The sequence below is a fragment of the Podarcis liolepis genome (genome assembly GCF_965112155.1).
Source record: "Podarcis liolepis genome assembly, chromosome: 2".
NCBI classification, from domain to species: domain Eukaryota; kingdom Metazoa; phylum Chordata; class Lepidosauria; order Squamata; family Lacertidae; genus Podarcis; species Podarcis liolepis.
The window spans coordinates 117,519,310-117,538,126 of NC_139555.1; the positions used below are offsets into that span (position 1 = coordinate 117,519,310).

The window sequence follows — 18,817 nt, forward strand, 5'->3', positions numbered from 1 at the left end:
CAGCCCCAGCCAGCAAGACTTTAACCATGATGGGCACCAAGGTTCAATGACGTCTGTGCCTGGAAACACTGGGATCTCTGTTTCTTCTTTCTTTGGCGATCACTCGTAACCGAGTAAGATTGTCTTCCATAAACACGGTTTTATCAGTGAGTCCGTAAGCGACTGTGGAGGCCAATTCTGGAACCACACGTCCTTCCACAGTGGGGACATTGGTTTCTGGGTGGGAGTTGATCACAGTGAGGGTTTGCCAAGCATGCCTTCCTCTTAGCATATTTCTCCCTTTCGTCCTGAGTTCGAGCATCTTCAAAGCCCATGACACCTTTGGTAAAGGCTGTTCTCCAATTGGAGCGCTCACAGCCCAGTGTTTCCCAGTTGTTGGTGTTTATACTTTTTGTTATGTACTGAAGTTCTCACCCTGGGCCAGCAAGGGGATACTGTAGATAGCAAATGAAGGATCGAAAGTGACGTTCAGTGATTGGATAGTTTGTATGCAAATGAAGGATCAAAAAGTGACGTTCAGTGATTGGATAGTTTTAGAAAGTTGCAACAGTTACACTGTTCTGGAGCTCTATATTAGCAGGCTGACAGAGCTCCTCAGTTCTGTTCTGTTCTGGCCTTTTGAATAATAATAATAATAATAATAATAATTTATTATTTATTATTTATACCCCACCCATCTGGCTGGGTTTCCCCAGCCACTCTGGGCGGCTTCCAAAAGAATATTAAAATACTATGATACATCAAACATTAAAAGCTTCCCGAAACAGGGCTGCCTTCAGATGTCTTCTAAAAGTCTGGTAGTTGTTGTTCTCTTTGACATCTGGTGGGAGGGCGTTCCACAGGGAGGGCGCCACTACCAGGAAGGCCCTCTGCCTGGTTCCCTGTAACTTGGCTTCTCGCAGTGAGGGAACCGCCAGAAGGCCCTCGGTGCTGGACCTCAGTGTCCAGGTAGATCGATGGAGGTGGAGACGCTCCTTCAGGTATACTGGACCGAGGCTGTTTAGGGCTTTAAAGGTCAGCACCAACACTTTGAATTGTGCTCGGAAACGTACTGGGAGCCAATGCAGGTCTTTCAAGACCGGTGTTATATGGTCTCGGCGGCTGTGCCCAGTCACCAGTCTGGCTGCTGCATTCTGGATTAGTTGTAGTTTCCGGGTCACCTTCAAAGGTAGCCCCACGTAGAGCGCATTGCAGTAGTCCAAGCGGGAGATAACCAGAGCATGCACCACTCTGGCGAGGCAGTCCGTGGGCAGATAGGGTCTCAGCCTACGTACCAGATGGAGCTGGTACACAGCTGCCCTGGACACGGATTTAACCTGTGCCTCCATGGACAGCTGTGAGTCCAAAATGACTCCCAGGCTGCGCACCTGGTCCTTCAGGGGCACGGTTACCCCATTCAGGACCAGGGAATCCCCCACACCTGCCCGCCTCCTGTCCCCCAGAAACAGTACTTCTGTTTTGTCAGGATTCAATCTCAATCTGTAAACAAGAGCTGTTTGAAGAATCGCTGTGTCATCTGATATGTTCGCCCACAACTTAACACTTTTTTTAAAAAATGCCTTGAGAGAGTCTTTGAACCTCTTTTGTTGACCACCAGTATTATGCTTTCCATTTTAAAGTTCGGAATAGAGTAGTTGCTTTGGAAGACGATCATCAGGCATCCGCACAACATGGCCAGTCCAATGAAGTTGACATTGAAGAATCATTGCTTTGACACTGGTGATCTTTGCTTCTTCCAGTACACTGGTATTAGTTCACCTGTTTTCCCAAGTGATGTGTACAATTTTTCAGAGACACCGTTGATGGAATCTTTCAAGGAGTTGGTGATGGCGTTTTAAGTGGTCCATGTCTCACAAGCATACAGAAAGGTTGGCAGTACAATAGCTTTGTAAACAAGCATTTTGGTTTCCCTGCGAATGTTCCGGTCCTCAAACACTCTGCACTTCAACTCACAGAGCTCAGGCGATGCTGGGATCTAACCCTGCTTGGAGATTGGGGTGGCACACAATAAAGAGTTAAACTGTCCATCTCAACCTCCTCCCACCCCCCTGCTTCTGAGACTGCTCAGGCTTATCCAGGATCCCTATTTACATATTTGAAAGCATGCAGGTTGATTGCATTTGCAATTAACACCTGGTTTCTAGTTTGGGCCTTCTGAAGTTGTCTCTCTCCTTATCAGGGCCTGAGCTGAGCTCTCCAGCTCTCCAGCCAATCTCCAAAAGAATTTTTAAAATGAGAAATATCTCTCTACCCCTTTACCCACACTCTTGCTCTCGGCTTTTACACACACCAGCTCCAGAAAATGTGGGCTAACAAAGCAACGATGAATTTGATTAGCCTTTTCGAAAGAGTGAGCGCAATCTTCTATTATCCCAGTGAGTCAAACCTTGAGAATATTAATATATACCAGAGATGAATTGCCCAATTCAGATTACTGATAGGCTTTTAACAGGCCCTGTGTTATGCAATTAAGGAACTTTAAAGAACTTTCAGACTCTAAACATATTATTTGCGTGTCCACACGCCCACACATGCCCATCTCTGGAAAGCCCATGCAATTTAGAACTCATCCACACTTAGCTTTTGCCCTACAATTTCTAGGCACGGGTCCACATTTCAACCTGATGTGCTCAAACACTTTTCTTTCTTTCTTTCTTTCTTTCTTTCTTTCTTTCTTTCTTTCTTTCTTTCTTTCTTTCTTTCTTTCTTTCTCTCTCTCTCTCTCTCTCTCTCTCTTTCTTTCTTTCTTTCTTTCTTTCTTTCTTTCTTTTTCTTTGCTTTGCTACTTTCCCCTGGAAAACCTGCTCTTCAGTGCTGAATCGGAACAAACAACAATTCAGGTTTTCTGCAGAATTGTTTTCAGCGGTAAGAAGCAGGTTTTCCTGGGGAATGTGCTGGGAAAGAAGGAAGGAAGGAAGGAAGGAAGGAAGGAAGGAAGGAAGGAAGGAAGGAAGGAAGGAAGGAAGGAAAATGCTCAGGCACGAGCTTTAAAGCACAGCCCTGTGGCTGGAAACTAGGCAAAAAAAGAATGTCCGGATGATCCCTCTTTGAGTAGATAAAGGTAAAGGGACCCCTGACCATTAGGTCCAGTCGTGACTGACTCTGGGGTTGCGGCGCTCATCTCGCTTTATTGGCCGAGGGAGCTGGAGTACAGCTTCCGGGTCATGTGCCCAGCATGACTAAGCCACTTCTGGCGAATCAGGCCAGCGCACGGAAACGCCGTTTACCTTCCCACCGGAGTGGTACCTATTTATCTACTTGCACTTTGACGTGCTTTCGAACTGCTAGGTTGGCAGGAGCTGTGACCGAGCAACGGGAGCTCACCCCATCACGGGGATTTGAACCGCCGACCTTCTGATCAGCAATTCCTAGGCTCTGTGGTTTAACCCACAGTGCCACCGCATCTTTGAGTAAAATATGTCCTAAGTTGCAATGTTCTTAATTAATAAAACTGGATGTGTAGAGTGTGTCTTCATCTCAAACAACAATGCTAAAATGAAGTTGCCTGTCTCTGTTCATTGGGGCATGAGAGGAAAAGGATGGACAGACATCCTGCTTTGAGTCACGAGCTGCCCTTTGCTAGCTTGTTACTGTTTTGAATTCTATTGTGTTGTTATGTTCCTTAGGGGGTCCTGCAAAACACTATTCTGAATAATAATAATTTATTATTTCTACCCTGCCCATCTGGCTGGGTTTCCCCAGCCACTCTGGGTGGCTTCCAACAGAAGGTTAAAAATACATTAAAACATCAGTCATTAAAACCTTCCCTAAACAGGGCTGCCTTCAGATGTCTTCTAAATGTCATATAGTTGTTTATTTCTTTCACATCTGATGGGAGAGCGTTCCACATGGCAGGCGCCACTACCGAGAAGGCCCTCTGCCTGGTTCCCTGTAGCTTTGCTTCTTGCAATGAGGGAACCGCCAGAAGGCCCTCGGAGCTGGACCTCAGTGTCCGGGCTGAATGATGGGGGTGGAGACGCTCCTTCAGGTATACTGGGCCAAGGCCATTTAGGGTTTTAAAGGTCAGTACCAACACTTTGATTTGTGCTCGGAAACATCCTGGGAGCCAATGTAGGTCTTTCCAGACTGGTGTTATGTGGTATTGGCGGCCGCTCCCAGTCACCAGTCTAGCTGCCGCATTCTGGATTAATTGCAGTTTCCGGGTCACCTTTAAAGGTAGCCCCACGTAGAGCGCAAAGCAGTAGTCCAAGCGGGAGATAGCCAGAGCATGCACCACTCTGGCGAGACAGTCCACAGACAGGTAGGGTCTTAGCCTGCGTACCAGGTGGAGCTGGTAGACAGCCTCCCTGGACACAGAATTGACCTGCGCCTCCATGGACAACTGTGAGTCCAAAATGACTCCCAGGCTGCGCACCTGGTCCTTCAGGGGCACAGTTACCCCATTCAGGACCAGGGAATCCTCCACACCAGCCCCCCCCCCGTCCCCCAAGAACAGTACTACCATATTGTCAGGATTCAACCTCAATCCGTTAGCCGCCATCCATCCTCCAACCGCCTCCAGGCACTCACACAGGACCTTCACCACCTTCACTGGTTCTGATTTGAAAGAGAGGTAGAGCTGGGTATCATCTGCATACTGATGAACACCCAGCCCAAACCCCCTGATGATCTCTCCCAGCGGCTGCATGTAGATGTTAAAAAGCACGGGGGAAAGGATAATGCTTTTTATAGGTTTGCACAGGGGCCACTGGGATGAGTTTGTGGAACCAAGGGCCAGTGGCCCACAAAGGCTTGAGAACAGCTGGTGTGGACAGTGCTGCGCTAGCTGGACTGAGCAATGAGGTCCCAAGTTGGTTTTGCAATGACCTGCCCTGACCACCCGGCATAACTCATAAATGAGACTGATTGGTTCATCCCCCAAAGGGAAAGAGGTGCAAGGACCCAACCTCCCACAAAGCATGGTGCCATTTGCACCTTCCTCAGACACCTCTGCGCACTGTCCCTGGCTGTCACTCAGCTTAGCCGGGCATAGCTGAGCCTGAAGCCTGGCTGCCCGTCAGAGAAGACCTGCTGTCAGCTTGAAATGAGGGTGAGCAAGTGGGAAGGAAGGTGTTGTCTTTTTCCTTGATGGATCTTTCTCCAGAGGAGAGCAAAGGCGGCAAGCTGACCCTCCAAGCCAAGCCAAAGAGCTTCTCTTCTGAAGAGATGGGGTGAAGCATTCCTGGCTTCCGGGAACGCTCTGATAAAAGCCACCGCCCTTTCCCCTCTGGGGAACGGGTATCTCTGCAGCAGGAAGAACAATAGAAGTCATTATGCAAGAAATGGGAGGGGGAGGAATGATGCCTCAATGGGGGACAGGATTCATTCGGAAAGGAAAGAAAGAAATGCGCAACTTGCAAAACAGACATTTTCTTCATCTTAACTTTGTTCAGTTGCAAAATCTGGAGAATGTGGGAACTTTGTTCAATTGCAAAATCTGGAGAATGTGGGAAGAAAGCACTGTAATGAGGGAAGCTAAAAGCTGCAGAAGGCGGTTTTTAATAAGTGCACGAAGAAGCGAATGACTTGGAACCAAGAGCGACAGACAAGTGCGCAATACTTTCTCCCTGGCTACTAAAAGACCTGTATTGGACAACGTCTTGCTTTGGAGGCCACGGAAGAAATCCCGTTCCCCATGTACTTTTCCCACAACAATAATTGGTGGCTTTAAAAGATTAGGCATATTCAAGGAGGTAAAGGACCCCGGACAGTTAAGTCTATTCAAAGGTGACTATGGGGTTGCAGCGCTCAACTCGCTTTCAGGCTGAGGGAGCCGGTGTTTGTCCACAGACAGCTTTCTGGGTCATGTGGCCAGCATGAATAAGCCTCTTCTGGTGCAATGGGACACTGTGCCGGAAACCATAGTGCACGGAGACGCCGTTTACCTTCCACAGCATTACCTATTTATCTACTTGCACTTTTTATAAGAACTTTAAGGTCTCAAAGATAGAATAAATATTCATAAATGCACATATATCTAAATATATGAACCATGAGTCTGAAATAGTATGGGAGAGCAATCCTGGAGCCATTTTGACTCTCCCAATGACCTCAAATATTCCTCTGCCCTAAGGGAGGCAAATAGGGAAAGCCTTCCCCATTGTCTTTTTGCTAGCAAATCCTGTCTTAAGGCCACATTTGTGTATGAATAAGGGTGAGCCTGTGACCCGGATTCAGGAAGATGAGCACGCCACCCTAGAGTCGGTCACTACTGGACCTAATGGTCAGGGGTATCTTTACTTTTTAAAAATAAATAAATAAATAAATAAATAAATAATACACTGGTGTGCTTTCAGACTGCTAGGTTGGCAGGAGCTGGGACAGAACAACAGGAGCTCACCCTGTCCTGTGGATTCGAACCGCTGACCTTCTGAGTGGCAAGTCAAAGAGGCTCAATGGTTTAGACTGCGTCCCTTATCTTTCAAGGTGGAGAAGGCAATCAGTGACTACGAACCTGCCTGGAGAAGAGGAGGTTAAGGGGTGATATGATAGCCATTTTCAAATATATAAAAGGATGTCACATAGAGGAGGGAGAAAAGTTGTTTTCTGCTGCTCCAGAGAAGCGGACACGGAGCAATGGATCCAAACTACAAGAAAGAAGATTCCACCTAAACATTAGGAAGAACTTCCTGACAGTAAGAGCTGTTCGACAGTGGAATTTGCTGCCAAGGAGTGTGGTGGAGTCTCCTACTTTGGAGGTCTTTAAGCAGAGGCTTGACAACCATATGTCAGGAGTGCTCTGATGGTGTTTCCTGCTTGGCAGGGGGTTGGACTCGATGGCCCTTGTGGTCTCTTCCAACTCTATGATTCTATGATTCTATGAACCCTGATGAGTATATTCTGCCTCCAGCGCCAGAGGCGATGGTGCTTCTAAACATCTCTTGTTGGAAACCACAGAAGATTACTCTTGCACTTCCTACTGACTGTAGCGGAGCTTCATGCTCCGGCACTGGGGGGGGGGCGAAGAGAGCTGGTGGGGGCTGGGCCGGTGCGCATCCCGGGGGCGGGGCACCCAGCGCAGGTGGGGGAGCAGCCGCGATGGCGTGAGCTCTCGTTGTTTGGTCCCAGCTCCTGCCAACCTAGCAGTTCGAAAGCACATCAAAGTGCAGGTAGATAAATAGGTACCACTCCGATGGGAAGGTAAATGGCGTTTCCATGCGCTGCTCTGGTTTCGCCAGAAGTGGCTTAGTCCTGCTGGCCACATGACCCAGAAAAACCGTCTGCGGAAAACGAGAAGAGTTCCACAACCCCAGAGCCGTTCGCGACTGGACTCAACTGTCAGGGGTCCTTTACCTTTTTAATGATGCCTGAGATTGCATTTGTGAAGTCTTTTAGAACTCGATATAAGGACTGAGTAAAACAAGAGCCAAACATGGTGTCTCTTGTTTGCCTCTATTTTGAGACAAGGTGTTCCCTAATTCCCCCTGTTACAATGTTATATTGGGTACATAGGCACTCAGCCGGGGCGCCATAGACACTTTTAATATGGAGAAAGTCAATTCGGCGTGCAAATTGTGCAAAGAGCCAGCCTAATCGAAATAGCAGAGTACTGTTGACAGGGAAACCAGGGAGAAAAAGCCATCAATCCCCACCCCCACTCCAATTTCCTCCTCCTCCTCTCTCTTTCCCCCACAGTAGCTGCTGAAAGGCATATTTTTTTTTTAAAAAAAAGATAAAGACGCTCCACACCTCCCACACAGTTCAGCAGTGAATCTGTGAGCATCCATTCCTATCATGCTTTGAGACTCCAGAGCGAGGAGATGTGAGTAAAACATCTTGTGGAATTGGATTTGCAGCCAATTGCTTTCTCTCTCTCTCTCTCTCTCTCTCTCTCTCTCTCTCTCTCTCTCTCTCTGTCTGTCTGTCTCTGTCTGTCTCTCTCTCTCTCTCTTAGCAGCATTAATGCTTCTGACCAATTTAATTCCACCCTCAGCTGGCAAAATGTCCAGGGCACCTCCGCTGGGGATGAAGGCGGCTCCTCCCGATTTTGCGAACGCGACTGGGCACCCGGCACCTGCCTCGGGGAATCAAACTGCGGAGGAGGAAAGGTGGTCCGAAGACGCTTCGCTCGGCTTGGGCGTGCTCTGCACCATCTGCGTGGCATACGCCGCGATCATTGCCGTGGGTCTCCTTGGGAATGTGATCCTCGTCCAAGTCTTCTTCAAGATCAAGTCGATGCAGACCGTCCCAAACATCTTCATCACCAGCCTGGCTTTCGGAGACCTGCTCCTCCTGCTCACCTGCGTCCCCGTGGATGCTGCGGGCTACATCGTGGACACCTGGCTCTTCGGAAGAATGGGCTGCAAGCTGCTCTCCTTCATCCAGAGGACGTCTGTCGGCGTCTCCGTGTTCACTTTAACCGTGCTCAGTGCGGACAGGTGAGTTGGAAGGACCAAGAGTCTGGCAGCGGGGCGGGGTTTGCTCGCGCGGTGGCTTGGACGGGGCTGAGTTCCGAGTCGGGAGTTTTGAGTCTTGCAAACTCTCCAGTAAAAAAAGAGGGACGCTCATTCCATAATGATAATTTTACTGTTTCTACTAGAGATGGGAGGGCCTGGGGGGGGGGACTGGAAAAACTGGAGGAAAACAGGTGTTCCCCATTTTCCCCTGGGGGTCCGTTTTTTCCAGGAAAAATGGGGGGGGGTATGGAATATTAAAACTATATCCAACTTTTTTTTCTTTCAGTTTTTCTTGGAAAAGACGGCTTTGGGGAAGGGCGGGAAAAAACCTGGTGTGTGTCCCCCTCCAATTTTTCTGGTTTTTTTTCCAGGCCTTTCCAACTCTAGTTTCTACCCCATCCATCTAACTGGGTTGCCCTAGCCACTCTGAGCAGCTTCCAGCATATATAATGACATAATAAAACATATACAGGGCTGCCTTCAGATGTCTTCCAATCAACTTGGCTTGGGGGGGTCGCATAACTCCATACCCTCCAACATTTCTCTGATGAAAATAGGGACGTCTTAAGGAAAAGCAGGAAATTCTGGGATCAAGAAACTGGGATGGCTTTTGTAAATCCGGGACTGTTTCTGGAAAATAGGGGCACTTGGAAGGTCTGGGTTACCTGCCCAGGGACACCAGTGAAAGAGTCCATATGTGCCATGGCACCCTGTATTTATCACCTCTCATTTTAAAAACTGCCTTCTAACAATAACTCAGTTGCATCCTAGGCATTTTCAGAGTGTTGTCCCCTACCCCCACCCCACCCCAAATAATCCTGGTAGCAGTGGTTTGTTAAGGGTGTTGGGAATTGTAAAGCTGTGAGGAGGTCAAACTGTTATTTAATTATTACCTTCATAAAGGTAAAGGGACCCCTGACCATTAGGTCCTGTCGTGACCGACTCTGGGGTTGTGGCGCTCATCTTGCTTTATTGGCCGAGGGAGCTGGTGTACAGCTTCCGGGTCATGTGGCCAGCATGACTAAGCCGCTTCTGACAAACCAGAGCAGCGCATGGAAATGCCGTTTACCTTCCCGCCGGAGCGGTACCTATTTATCTACCTGCACTTTGACGTGCTTTCGAACTGCTAGGTTGGCAGGAGCAGGGACCGAGCAATGGGAGCTCACCCCATCGCAGGGATTCGTACCGCCGACCTCTGATCGGCAAGTCCTAGGTTCTGTGGTTTAACCCACAGCTCCACCTGCGTTCAATTACCTTCATAGACCACATTTTTCTTCCAAGGCGCTTAAGGGAGTGTACATGCTTCTCTCTCCCCCTCCCCCAATTCATCCTCACAACGACCCTGTGAAGTAGGTTAGGCCAAGAGGCAGTGACTGGCCCAAGGTCACCCAGTAAGCAGGATTTGAACCCTGGTCGCTTTAACCATTATGCCACACTGCCTCTCTACGGTTGTAGTTACTGTTGTTGTTATTAATTAAATTTACGTTGCTCAAGGCAACCTAAAGCAACATACAACCAGTTTCCAGATTCTTTGAGGGGTCCTTTACCTTTTTTAACCTGTAAAGGGGACTGGGAATTGTAGCTCTGTGAGGGGTGAATTGCAGTTCCCAGGATCATTTGGGCAGAGGGGTGTTTTTAATGTACAATGCGTATACAGCTTTTGAAACAACCCCTTAGCCTGGGGTAAGTGGGATTTGAACCTGTGCCCCATCCCACCAGGTATTGGATTCCACCTTCCCAACCAGCATGGCCAACAGCCAAGGTGATGGGAGCTTTTGATTTCCATGTTTTCCATTATTTCAAAGCTTTGTATTTCCAGTCTGTGTTTGGAGATTAAGACCTCCCTTTACATTAATGGTAGCAACTGTATTTTTTAGCAATTTGTCTCAGATATGTAAAATGTTAACTTCTTCATTCCTGAATAACAGAAGCTGAATGTGACATGGGATATTTGGAACAAATCCCAAATGATTAAACTGCTAGCATCTGGAAGAACAACATTTCCCACTTTATATGATAGTGATAATGATGGTGGTGGTGGTGGTGGTGGTGGTGATACAATGTGGTTGTTGTTTACTCGTTTAGTCATGTCCGACTCTTCGTGACCCCATGGACCAGAGCACGCCAGGCACTTCTGTCTTCCACTGCCTCCCGCAGTTTGGTCAAACTCATGCTGGTAGCTTCGAGAACACTGTCCAACCATCTCGTCCTCTGTCGTCCTCTTCTCCTTGTGCCCTCCATCTTTCCCAACATCAGGGTCTTTTCCAGGGAGTCTTCTCTTCTCATGAGGTGGCCAAAGTATTGGAGCCTCAGCGTCAGGATCTGTCCTTCCAGTGAGCGCTCAGGGCTGATTTCCTTAGGAATGAGTGATGATACAAACCAAGTTTGGGCAGGATAAAGTAAGCTGTGTCTTGATGCCACCTAGTGGTGTATTAAAGCAGTTCAGGAAGAGCAAAAATTGAAGTGTAAGAATGACAGAAAACCTTTGCAGCTCATTTATCAGTGTAGATCAGGGGTCAGCAAACTTTTTCAGCAGGGGGCCGGTCCACTGTCCCTCAGACCTTGTGGGGGGCTGGACTATATTGGGGGTGTGTGTGAACGAATTCCTATGCCCCACAAATGACCCAGAGATGTATTTAAAATAAAAGCACACATTTTGCTCATGTAAAAACACCAGGCAGGCCCCACAAATAACCCAGAGATGCATTTTAAATAAAAGGACACATTCTACTCATGTAAAAACACGCTGCTTCCCGGACCGTCTGCGGACCGGACCGAGAAGGCGATTGGGCCAGATCCGGCCCCCGGGCCTTAGTTTGCCTACCATGGTGTAGATGAAGCCCCAACCAAAAGGCAGAATAGAATCTCCAAGGCTCAATATATTTGTCCAAACAGGCTGAGATCAGCTAAGCCAACTATGTTCAATTTAGTTAATTGCCATATGCATGCAAGCGTTAAGCATTCATAACAGATTGTTCCAAAAGTTTGGAAGCCAAACACATTTCCTGGAGTCTGATGGGGCACAGAGAATGCCAGGGAGACTGTTACTAGGAAACGGGGTGTTCCTTTGATTTCGCTCAGTGCTTTCATTGCTTTCAACACTCTGACCTTAATTGCCATTCCAGGTACAAGGCAATTGTGAAGCCCTTGGAACTGCAAAGGGCTGATGCCGTCCTGAAGACCTGCTGCAAAGCCGCGGCCGTCTGGATCATCTCCATGCTATTAGCCGTTCCAGAGGCCGTGTCCTCTGACCTCTACGCCTTTCACATTCCTGATAAAAACGGCTCCTTTGAGACCTGCGCGCCTTACCCTGTCTCCGAGAGAAACATTCAGGAAGCCCATTCTCTGGTGTGCTTCTTAATGTTTTATATCATACCGCTGGCAGTTATATCGATCTACTACTTTCTCATTGCAAAGGCGCTGTACAAAAGCACATCCAACATGCCGGCAGAGGAGCACAGCCATGCTCGCAAGCAGGTAAGTCGAGATCTAGGGCAGCCTTCGCCAAGCTGGTGCCCTCCAGATGTTTGGGGTTGTTGCTCTGGCTGATCGAGAGTCCATCTCCCTGGAAGCCCATAGCAGAAGCTTCTTCACTTATGGACCAAAGGTTGTATCAATAGGTGAGGGAGGAGCCATGCACCTGGAAAGCGCCACTTTGCTCAATTAAGTAGCTAATCAGCAATGTTAATTAACAGTGCTACTGAGATGTATGTTGTGCTGACCTGAGCAGTGGTTTTTAACTACTGGTGGTCATCTACTTCGGGGAGTTGAAGGCCAGACTTCTGTTCATTGATGGGAAACATCGCTTTCACGCATCTCCTGCATCAAACCTTACTTTCTTTTAACTCACCTGGTTTATCAGCCCAGTTGAGCTTCTGTGCTAAGAAGGTATGGAACGGAAAGCCACCAATGTTCTCCTCCACCACTGAGAGGGTTTGGTTGGCAAATCTCTGGTCATACCTAGCCAAGCTCATATATATTGATGAGGTTGTGTGAGTCAGGCCGTTTCAAAGCCTGCCTGCAAAGGACAAATCTTCATTTGCAGGTGCAGCTTGAAGAAGCTGTGGTTCGTTACAGTATTAAACAATTAATTTCATCCCCCCCAAATGTACAGTTGAATTGGTAATTCTGGATGTCTCTGCTACCAGTGAACAAAATACAGTGGTGCCTCGCAAGACGAAATTAATTCGTTCCGGGGCAGGCGGGGGGGGGGGGACAAAGACTTTTGCCCCCCGCCGGCCTTCAGAAGAGGTCCTCTTCTGAAGGCCGGCTGTGGGCGAAAGTCTTTGCTCCCGACCGCCAGCATTTCCCTATGGGCTTTCGTCTTGCGATGCAAGCCCATAGGGAAATTCGTCTTGCGAAGCGCCTCCAAAACAGAAAACCCTTTCGTCTTGCGGGTTTTCCGTCTTGCGAGGCATTCGTCTTGCGGGGTACCACTGTATTGGTGTTTTGCAACTTTAACCTGTTGCACGATCTCAGCCAGACCCAGTTGAGTATAGCAGAGCATACGCAGACTTCCAGAAGCAATCAGTTGCAGGCAGGAAGGATGAAACAGGAACAAGACGCTTCTACTAGTAACTTGGTTACTTAGAGGTGTTTATTATTTACAGCAGACTCTACAAGTTACTATATACATGAACAGATACGGATCTTAAACTAGCTCTCTCTTAACAAACTCCAAACGACTCTCAGAACACCACACTGACCAATGCTATCCAGTCAGGGAAGCTTATGAGTCATCATGCCTAAGTGGAAACCTCGACCAATAGCAGAGTTGTATCCAAGGTCCCATATCTCTAGGCAGAATTACTCCCTCTGCTCAGTCTTCTTGGCCTTCGGACAACTCTTAATTGCTTTGTATGAAGCTGCACATAGGCAAAATCCCAACACAAAATACATTTGATAAAATGCTGTTGTGTTTGTCTGAACCTTGCTTTGACCAAGGTTTTGACCATAATCAATGAGCGTGCAACAGAAGAATTCTACTGTTTTTCCAAAGTGAGCAAATTCTGTACTCAGAAGTAAGTCCCATTGAATTCAGTGGGAAACTCTTCGGTAAGGGAGTACCCTAGGCTTTTTGTAATTCACCAAGGTAACAAATATTTTGACGATTAAAGCATTTTTGTTGTTGTTCCAAGAAAAGTTAATACTTTAAAAACACATTGCCAATATTTGACATTTAAGTTGGTCAGCCACTCAAATCTTCTTGAACTATTAAAATCTCCTAACCTTCTGCAGATAAATAAAGTTGCAGGATGGAGAGTTCATTTTGTTTCCTCCAACACATAAACCATAGCTCCTGCCCAAAGAAACTTCAATACAGCTTTCCCAAACCTGGTGCCTCCCAGATGTTTTAAAATACAATTCCCATCATCCTGAGCTAGCCGAGCTCACTGGGCACCAAGTTCAGAGAGACTGGTCTAACCTTTACTGCCATGTTGTTTCGGGGCTATTGTCTTTTAAGATCATATGCAGAAGGACACCCTAATACCCTGGCTAACACACCACCAATTGCACACCTTCCTTAACAATAGGAGGATGACATAGGCTACGAAATCAACCCCACCCAATGGACCAAAATGTGGTCTAAACCTCCCTTTAAGTCCATATCAGTGAAAAGAAAAGAACTCACTCTGAAACTCACCTACAGGTGGTACCTAACACCAAGGAAACTAGCACTAATACGCCCAGGAACATCACCAAAATGCTGGAGAGGGTGCACCTCCACAGGCACATACCTCCCCATGTGGTGGGATTGCCCCAAAATCCAACCCTTCTGGACAGCAGTCATAGAAGAAATAAGCAAAATACAGTGGTACCTCTGGTTGCGAACGGGATCTGTTCCAGAGGCCCGTTCGCGACATGAAAAGAGCGTGGGTTGCGATTTGCCGCGTCTGCGCATGCATGTGACATCATTTTGTGATTCTGCGCATGCACGAGCGGCAAAATCCGGAAGTAACCCTTTCTGGTACTTCCGGGTCGCCGCGGGACGTATCCTGAAGGAACGTAACATGAAGCGGACGTAACATGAGGTATGACTGTAATTAAACAGGTATTAGATGTCACCCCAGAACTGGCCCTACTGAACATCTTCCAAGATAATAATGCCCACTCATAAAGAGCTCATAACTCATCTACTCTCAGCAGCCAGAAGCTTCATAGCCAGACACTGAAGAGACCTGTCAGGAATAAACATGGACCAATGGTATGAAATTGTATGGGGAACGGTCTTATTAGAAAAACTAACCAATAAACTGAAGCTACCACAGGGACAAAAAGAAGACGCCGCCTTCATCCCAGTTTGGTTCCCTTTATCACATACACAGCCCAACAAGACAACGACAAGAATCCACCGTCAGCAAACGAATCAATATGGCTAACCTGATTCAAAAACACCCACCCACCCACCCCACAAATGCAAACAAAGCCCACTGCAGCCAACCACAGACAACCAACCACACCCTGGCCCCCAATACCTCTCACTACCAAGGAAATGTAATAAATGAATAGAAAGAACCACCTACCCAGCTAACGCTGACACAAAACCCCACACATACACTAAGTAAAAAAACATAAGCTTTACCACCACCCCTCTCCCTCTCCAACTCTTTTCTTCCTAACCTTATAATGCATATGACACCGATGTCTCACAACAAATGAAACTGATCTGTAGGAAACACAAGCTGAAGAAAGAGGCAATGCTTGTGCTTTTCTGAATGAGGAAAATCTTTAGTCACAATTATTTATTTTTTTAAAGAGATTGTATGCAGATTTAATTTTTTTTGGACAGGAAATATTTTTAATATCAGAAGTCTACAGAAACACTTTGTTAAGCAGCTGCAAATCTTCTACAGTGGTACCTTGGGTTAATTTAATTTTTGTACCCTGCCCATCTGACCAGTTTGCTTCAGCCACTCTGGGCAGCTTCCCACAGAATACAGTGGTACTTCGGGTTACAGACGCTTCAGGTTACATACGCTTCAGGTTACAGACTCCGCCAACCCAGAAATAGTACCTCGGGTTAAAAACTTTGCTTCAGGATGAGAACAGAAATCGCGTGGCGGCAGCGGGCGGCCCCATCAGCTAAAGTGGTGTTTCAGGTTAAGAACAGTTTCAGGTTAAGAATGGACCTCCGGAACAAATTAAGTTCTTAACCTAAGGTACCACTGTACATAACATAGATGTATCCTGATGGCAACTCTTAAATTCTCCCAGAATTACCACAGAGCTAGCTGCATTCACTTTCATATCACAGGTGCAGAGCTGCGTATTTACTCAAACTGAATAGACTCCGGTTTTCATCAGCTATGCACAAGGAGGACACAGGCTTATATTAACATTTATTTCAATTTGCTGAAGAGTTTCTGAGCCACACAATGGTCTCTAGCATGCAAGAAGGCAAAGAGTGCCTCTGTACACTCCTCTAAACGTTCCCAAGCTTTCACACATTTCTCAATCTGTTCACAATGCTCCCTGACAGTAGTTTAAGGATCCACAAGCTCTTCTTCATCCTTTTTAGCACGTTTTCCAAAGGTGACAACCTTCTTCAGAGGGCTCCCTTTCTCAATGTACATGGGGTGATGTGGGGTGGGGTGGCGTACACATTGCTTTTCGTGACTCTCGTATGCAGATTTTTTTTTTAAAAAAAGTGAGTTTTTTTACATGTGCAACAATTTCCCCCTGCAGATTGAATCTCGCAAGAGAGTCGCCAAAACTGTGCTGGTCTTGGTTGGCTTGTTTGCCCTCTGTTGGCTCCCGAATCATGTCCTTTACCTTTATCGTTCCTTCACTTACTACGCTTCCGTCGACACATCCACCTTCCACCTCGTTGCCACAATATTCTCCCGGGCTCTGGCTTTCAGCAATTCCTGCGTCAACCCCTTTGCTCTCTACTGGCTGAGCAAAAGTTTCCGCCAACATTTTAAGAAGGAAGTCCTGTGCTGCCAAGCCAAGACCCCTCCGGGCCATTCCCGCATCGTCCAGAGTGCAACTCCCACCAGGGCCATGTCGGTCACAGGCTCCGAAATCAGTGTCACTCTGCTGACAGATTATAGCATCACTAAAGAAGAGGAGAGTGTTTAATTCTGCCCGGCCTGTGGATAACTGTCCTGCCAAGGCCCACCGAGATTAAAGCATGTCAGGGTGCAGGAAAGAGGTAAAGCCGCTTTCCTTTTTTTTTTTTTTTTTTGCTTTTTAAAAAATATTATTTTATTTATTTCATTATTTTCCAAAACCAACAAAAAATAAAAGCAACAATACATATTCAAACATAGGGGGGAATAGAGTTGACTTCCCCTTATTCCCTTCCCTGGTTCCATTGTTTATCATCCTACTGCATGTCCATTTTAAATTATGAAATCATTAAAATTACTTCTGGTCCAATCATAATGTCTTTACAAGACTTTTTAAAATCCTGCCAATGTATTAAGCTGTGTACATTGCTTCTGTATATATGCAATAAAGTCATGACCGACTCTGGGGTTGCGGCGCTCATCTCGCTTTATTGGCCGAGGGAGCCGGCGTACAGCTTCCGGGTCATGTGGCCAGCATGATTAAGCCACTTCTGGCGAATCAGAGCAGCACGCGGAAACGCCGTTTACCTTCCCGTCGGAGTGGTACCTATTTATCTACTTGCACTTTGGCGTGCTTTCAAACTGCTAGGTTAGCAGGAGCAGGGACCAAGCAACGGGAACTCACCCCGTCGCAGGGATTCGAACCGCCGACCTTCTGATCGGCAAGTCCTAGGCTCTGTGGTTTAACCCACAGCGCCACCCGCCTCCCAAAGAAGAGTGTAGTTTATTGCAAACACAAATAAACATTAACTGCATTCAAAACGTTGTTACTCTTTACCTTCTTCGTCTTATTTTATCCTGTCTCTTAACTCTTCTACCTCCCCTCACAAAAACCAACTGTACTCACTGTCTTTCTAATTCCAACTGTCTGCCAACTGCTTCTCCAACTGCCTTTCCCAGCCATCCAACCAACTACTACCACCCAAACATTGGGCGAAGCCCTTTTATAAACGGGTAGGCTCCGCCTCTGGCTTTCCTATTGGTCTACATATTAACCCTTTCTCTCCCCCTGTACAGACATTTTCAAACGAACGGGCAAATGCCACAACGGCAAAGGAAGAAACTTTGGCAACTGGCAAAGAGGGGTTAGCAGGAGAAAATGATCTGATTCCTTCCCCGTTGATTATACCCAACTCTGTCTGTCTCCATCCGGCACCATTTATTTCTGAGATCTATCCCAGAAATCTCCAGGCCCATCAACTGAGGCCTGGGAGTAGAAGATTTGAAAAATCCTAGTCTAGGTAACAGTTTAGGTTTCGGAGCAGAAGGGAAGTCCAGGCAGGGAAAATGAGAAGGGGGGAAGTCGGGGGGATGGAGAGGCAGAGCAGAGGGGAAAGGCTGATCCATACCACTTTCTCCATATGTTGCAAAGGCAACAGCGCCCCAAAACCCTTCTCTCCCACTCCGAGAGACTGGGGGACTTCACCGCCTGCCCCCAGGGGCTCCTCTTCCTGCCTCGGCATGAAGTCCTCTGCCAGGGCCACCGCCTGGGCACAGGTCTCTGGGTCGTGATCCTTCACCCAGCTCTGCACTTCCGGCGGCAGGACGGCCAGGAACTGCTCCAGGATCAGTAGCTCCAGGATCTGCTCCTTGGTGCGCCTCTCGGGCTTCAGCCACTGGGAGCACAGGAACCAGAGGCGGCTGCAGACCTCGCGGGGGCCCTCAGCCTCCCGGTAGCCAAAGTGCCGGAACCGCACATATTACAGGCACAGAACAAGGAATAAATCAGGAGTTTGATTACTGAAATATACTTGGAGTCGAGAGTACTCTTTATGCTCTTTATTCAGCTCATAGTTGTGAGGAGGAATGGAAGTTCCCCCAGAATGTCTGCTTTATATACATTACACAATGGGCCCCACGTGATTGGCTAATTCCGGGATTCTCCTGTAGGCCAATCAGGTTGCGGATTCACTTCCACCTGGAGCAGGATTGGGTGGCTCCTGTGGACCAATCAGACTGCTGCATTCTGAATCCTATTGTTCTAGGACCAATCAGACTGCTGCATTTTGGATTCTATTCAACTCAGTACTTAACAATTACTTTTCGAGAAAAGCTATAGATATTATCATGTTGTTTCTGAACCATACCATTATCACCCCAGGCAGGACTTAAATGCATTTGTTAAATATCATAATATCAAAAATTTCAGTCTGTCTTTTAGGGCATATATTATTTTATATATTTTATATTTTATTTTATTTTAAACAAATCACGGTAACTGAAGAAAGCTATCATGTTAATAGGAAGAGTACCAGCCATCTGCAGCTTTTAAAAATTATTTACATGGAGGGGCATTTAATTGTATGAAAGACCACAACAATTGGAGGTGGTATTGTTCAGACAGGTGAC

General features: G+C 47.1%; 1 protein-coding gene across 2 annotated transcripts; it reads left to right on the forward strand.

The window, feature by feature from the left end:
* Positions 1-7,680: 7,680 nt before the first annotated feature.
* On the forward strand, positions 7,681-17,232 carry BRS3 (bombesin receptor subtype 3; the record flags this gene model as incomplete). Of its 2 annotated transcripts, XM_083493009.1 has the most annotated exons (4): positions 7,681-7,762; positions 7,934-8,378; positions 11,522-11,873; positions 16,083-17,232. In XM_083493009.1, the coding sequence occupies 3 exons, from the start codon at positions 7,942-7,944 to the stop codon at positions 16,476-16,478; spliced, it is 1,185 nt and encodes a 394-aa protein (XP_083349135.1). In that variant the 3' UTR covers positions 16,479-17,232. The 2 variants fall into 2 exon arrangements, with proteins under 2 accessions (XP_083349135.1, XP_083349134.1); XM_083493008.1 differs by lacking the exon at positions 7,681-7,762 and having other exon boundaries at positions 7,903-8,378.
* Between the last annotated feature and the right edge of the window lie 1,585 nt (positions 17,233-18,817).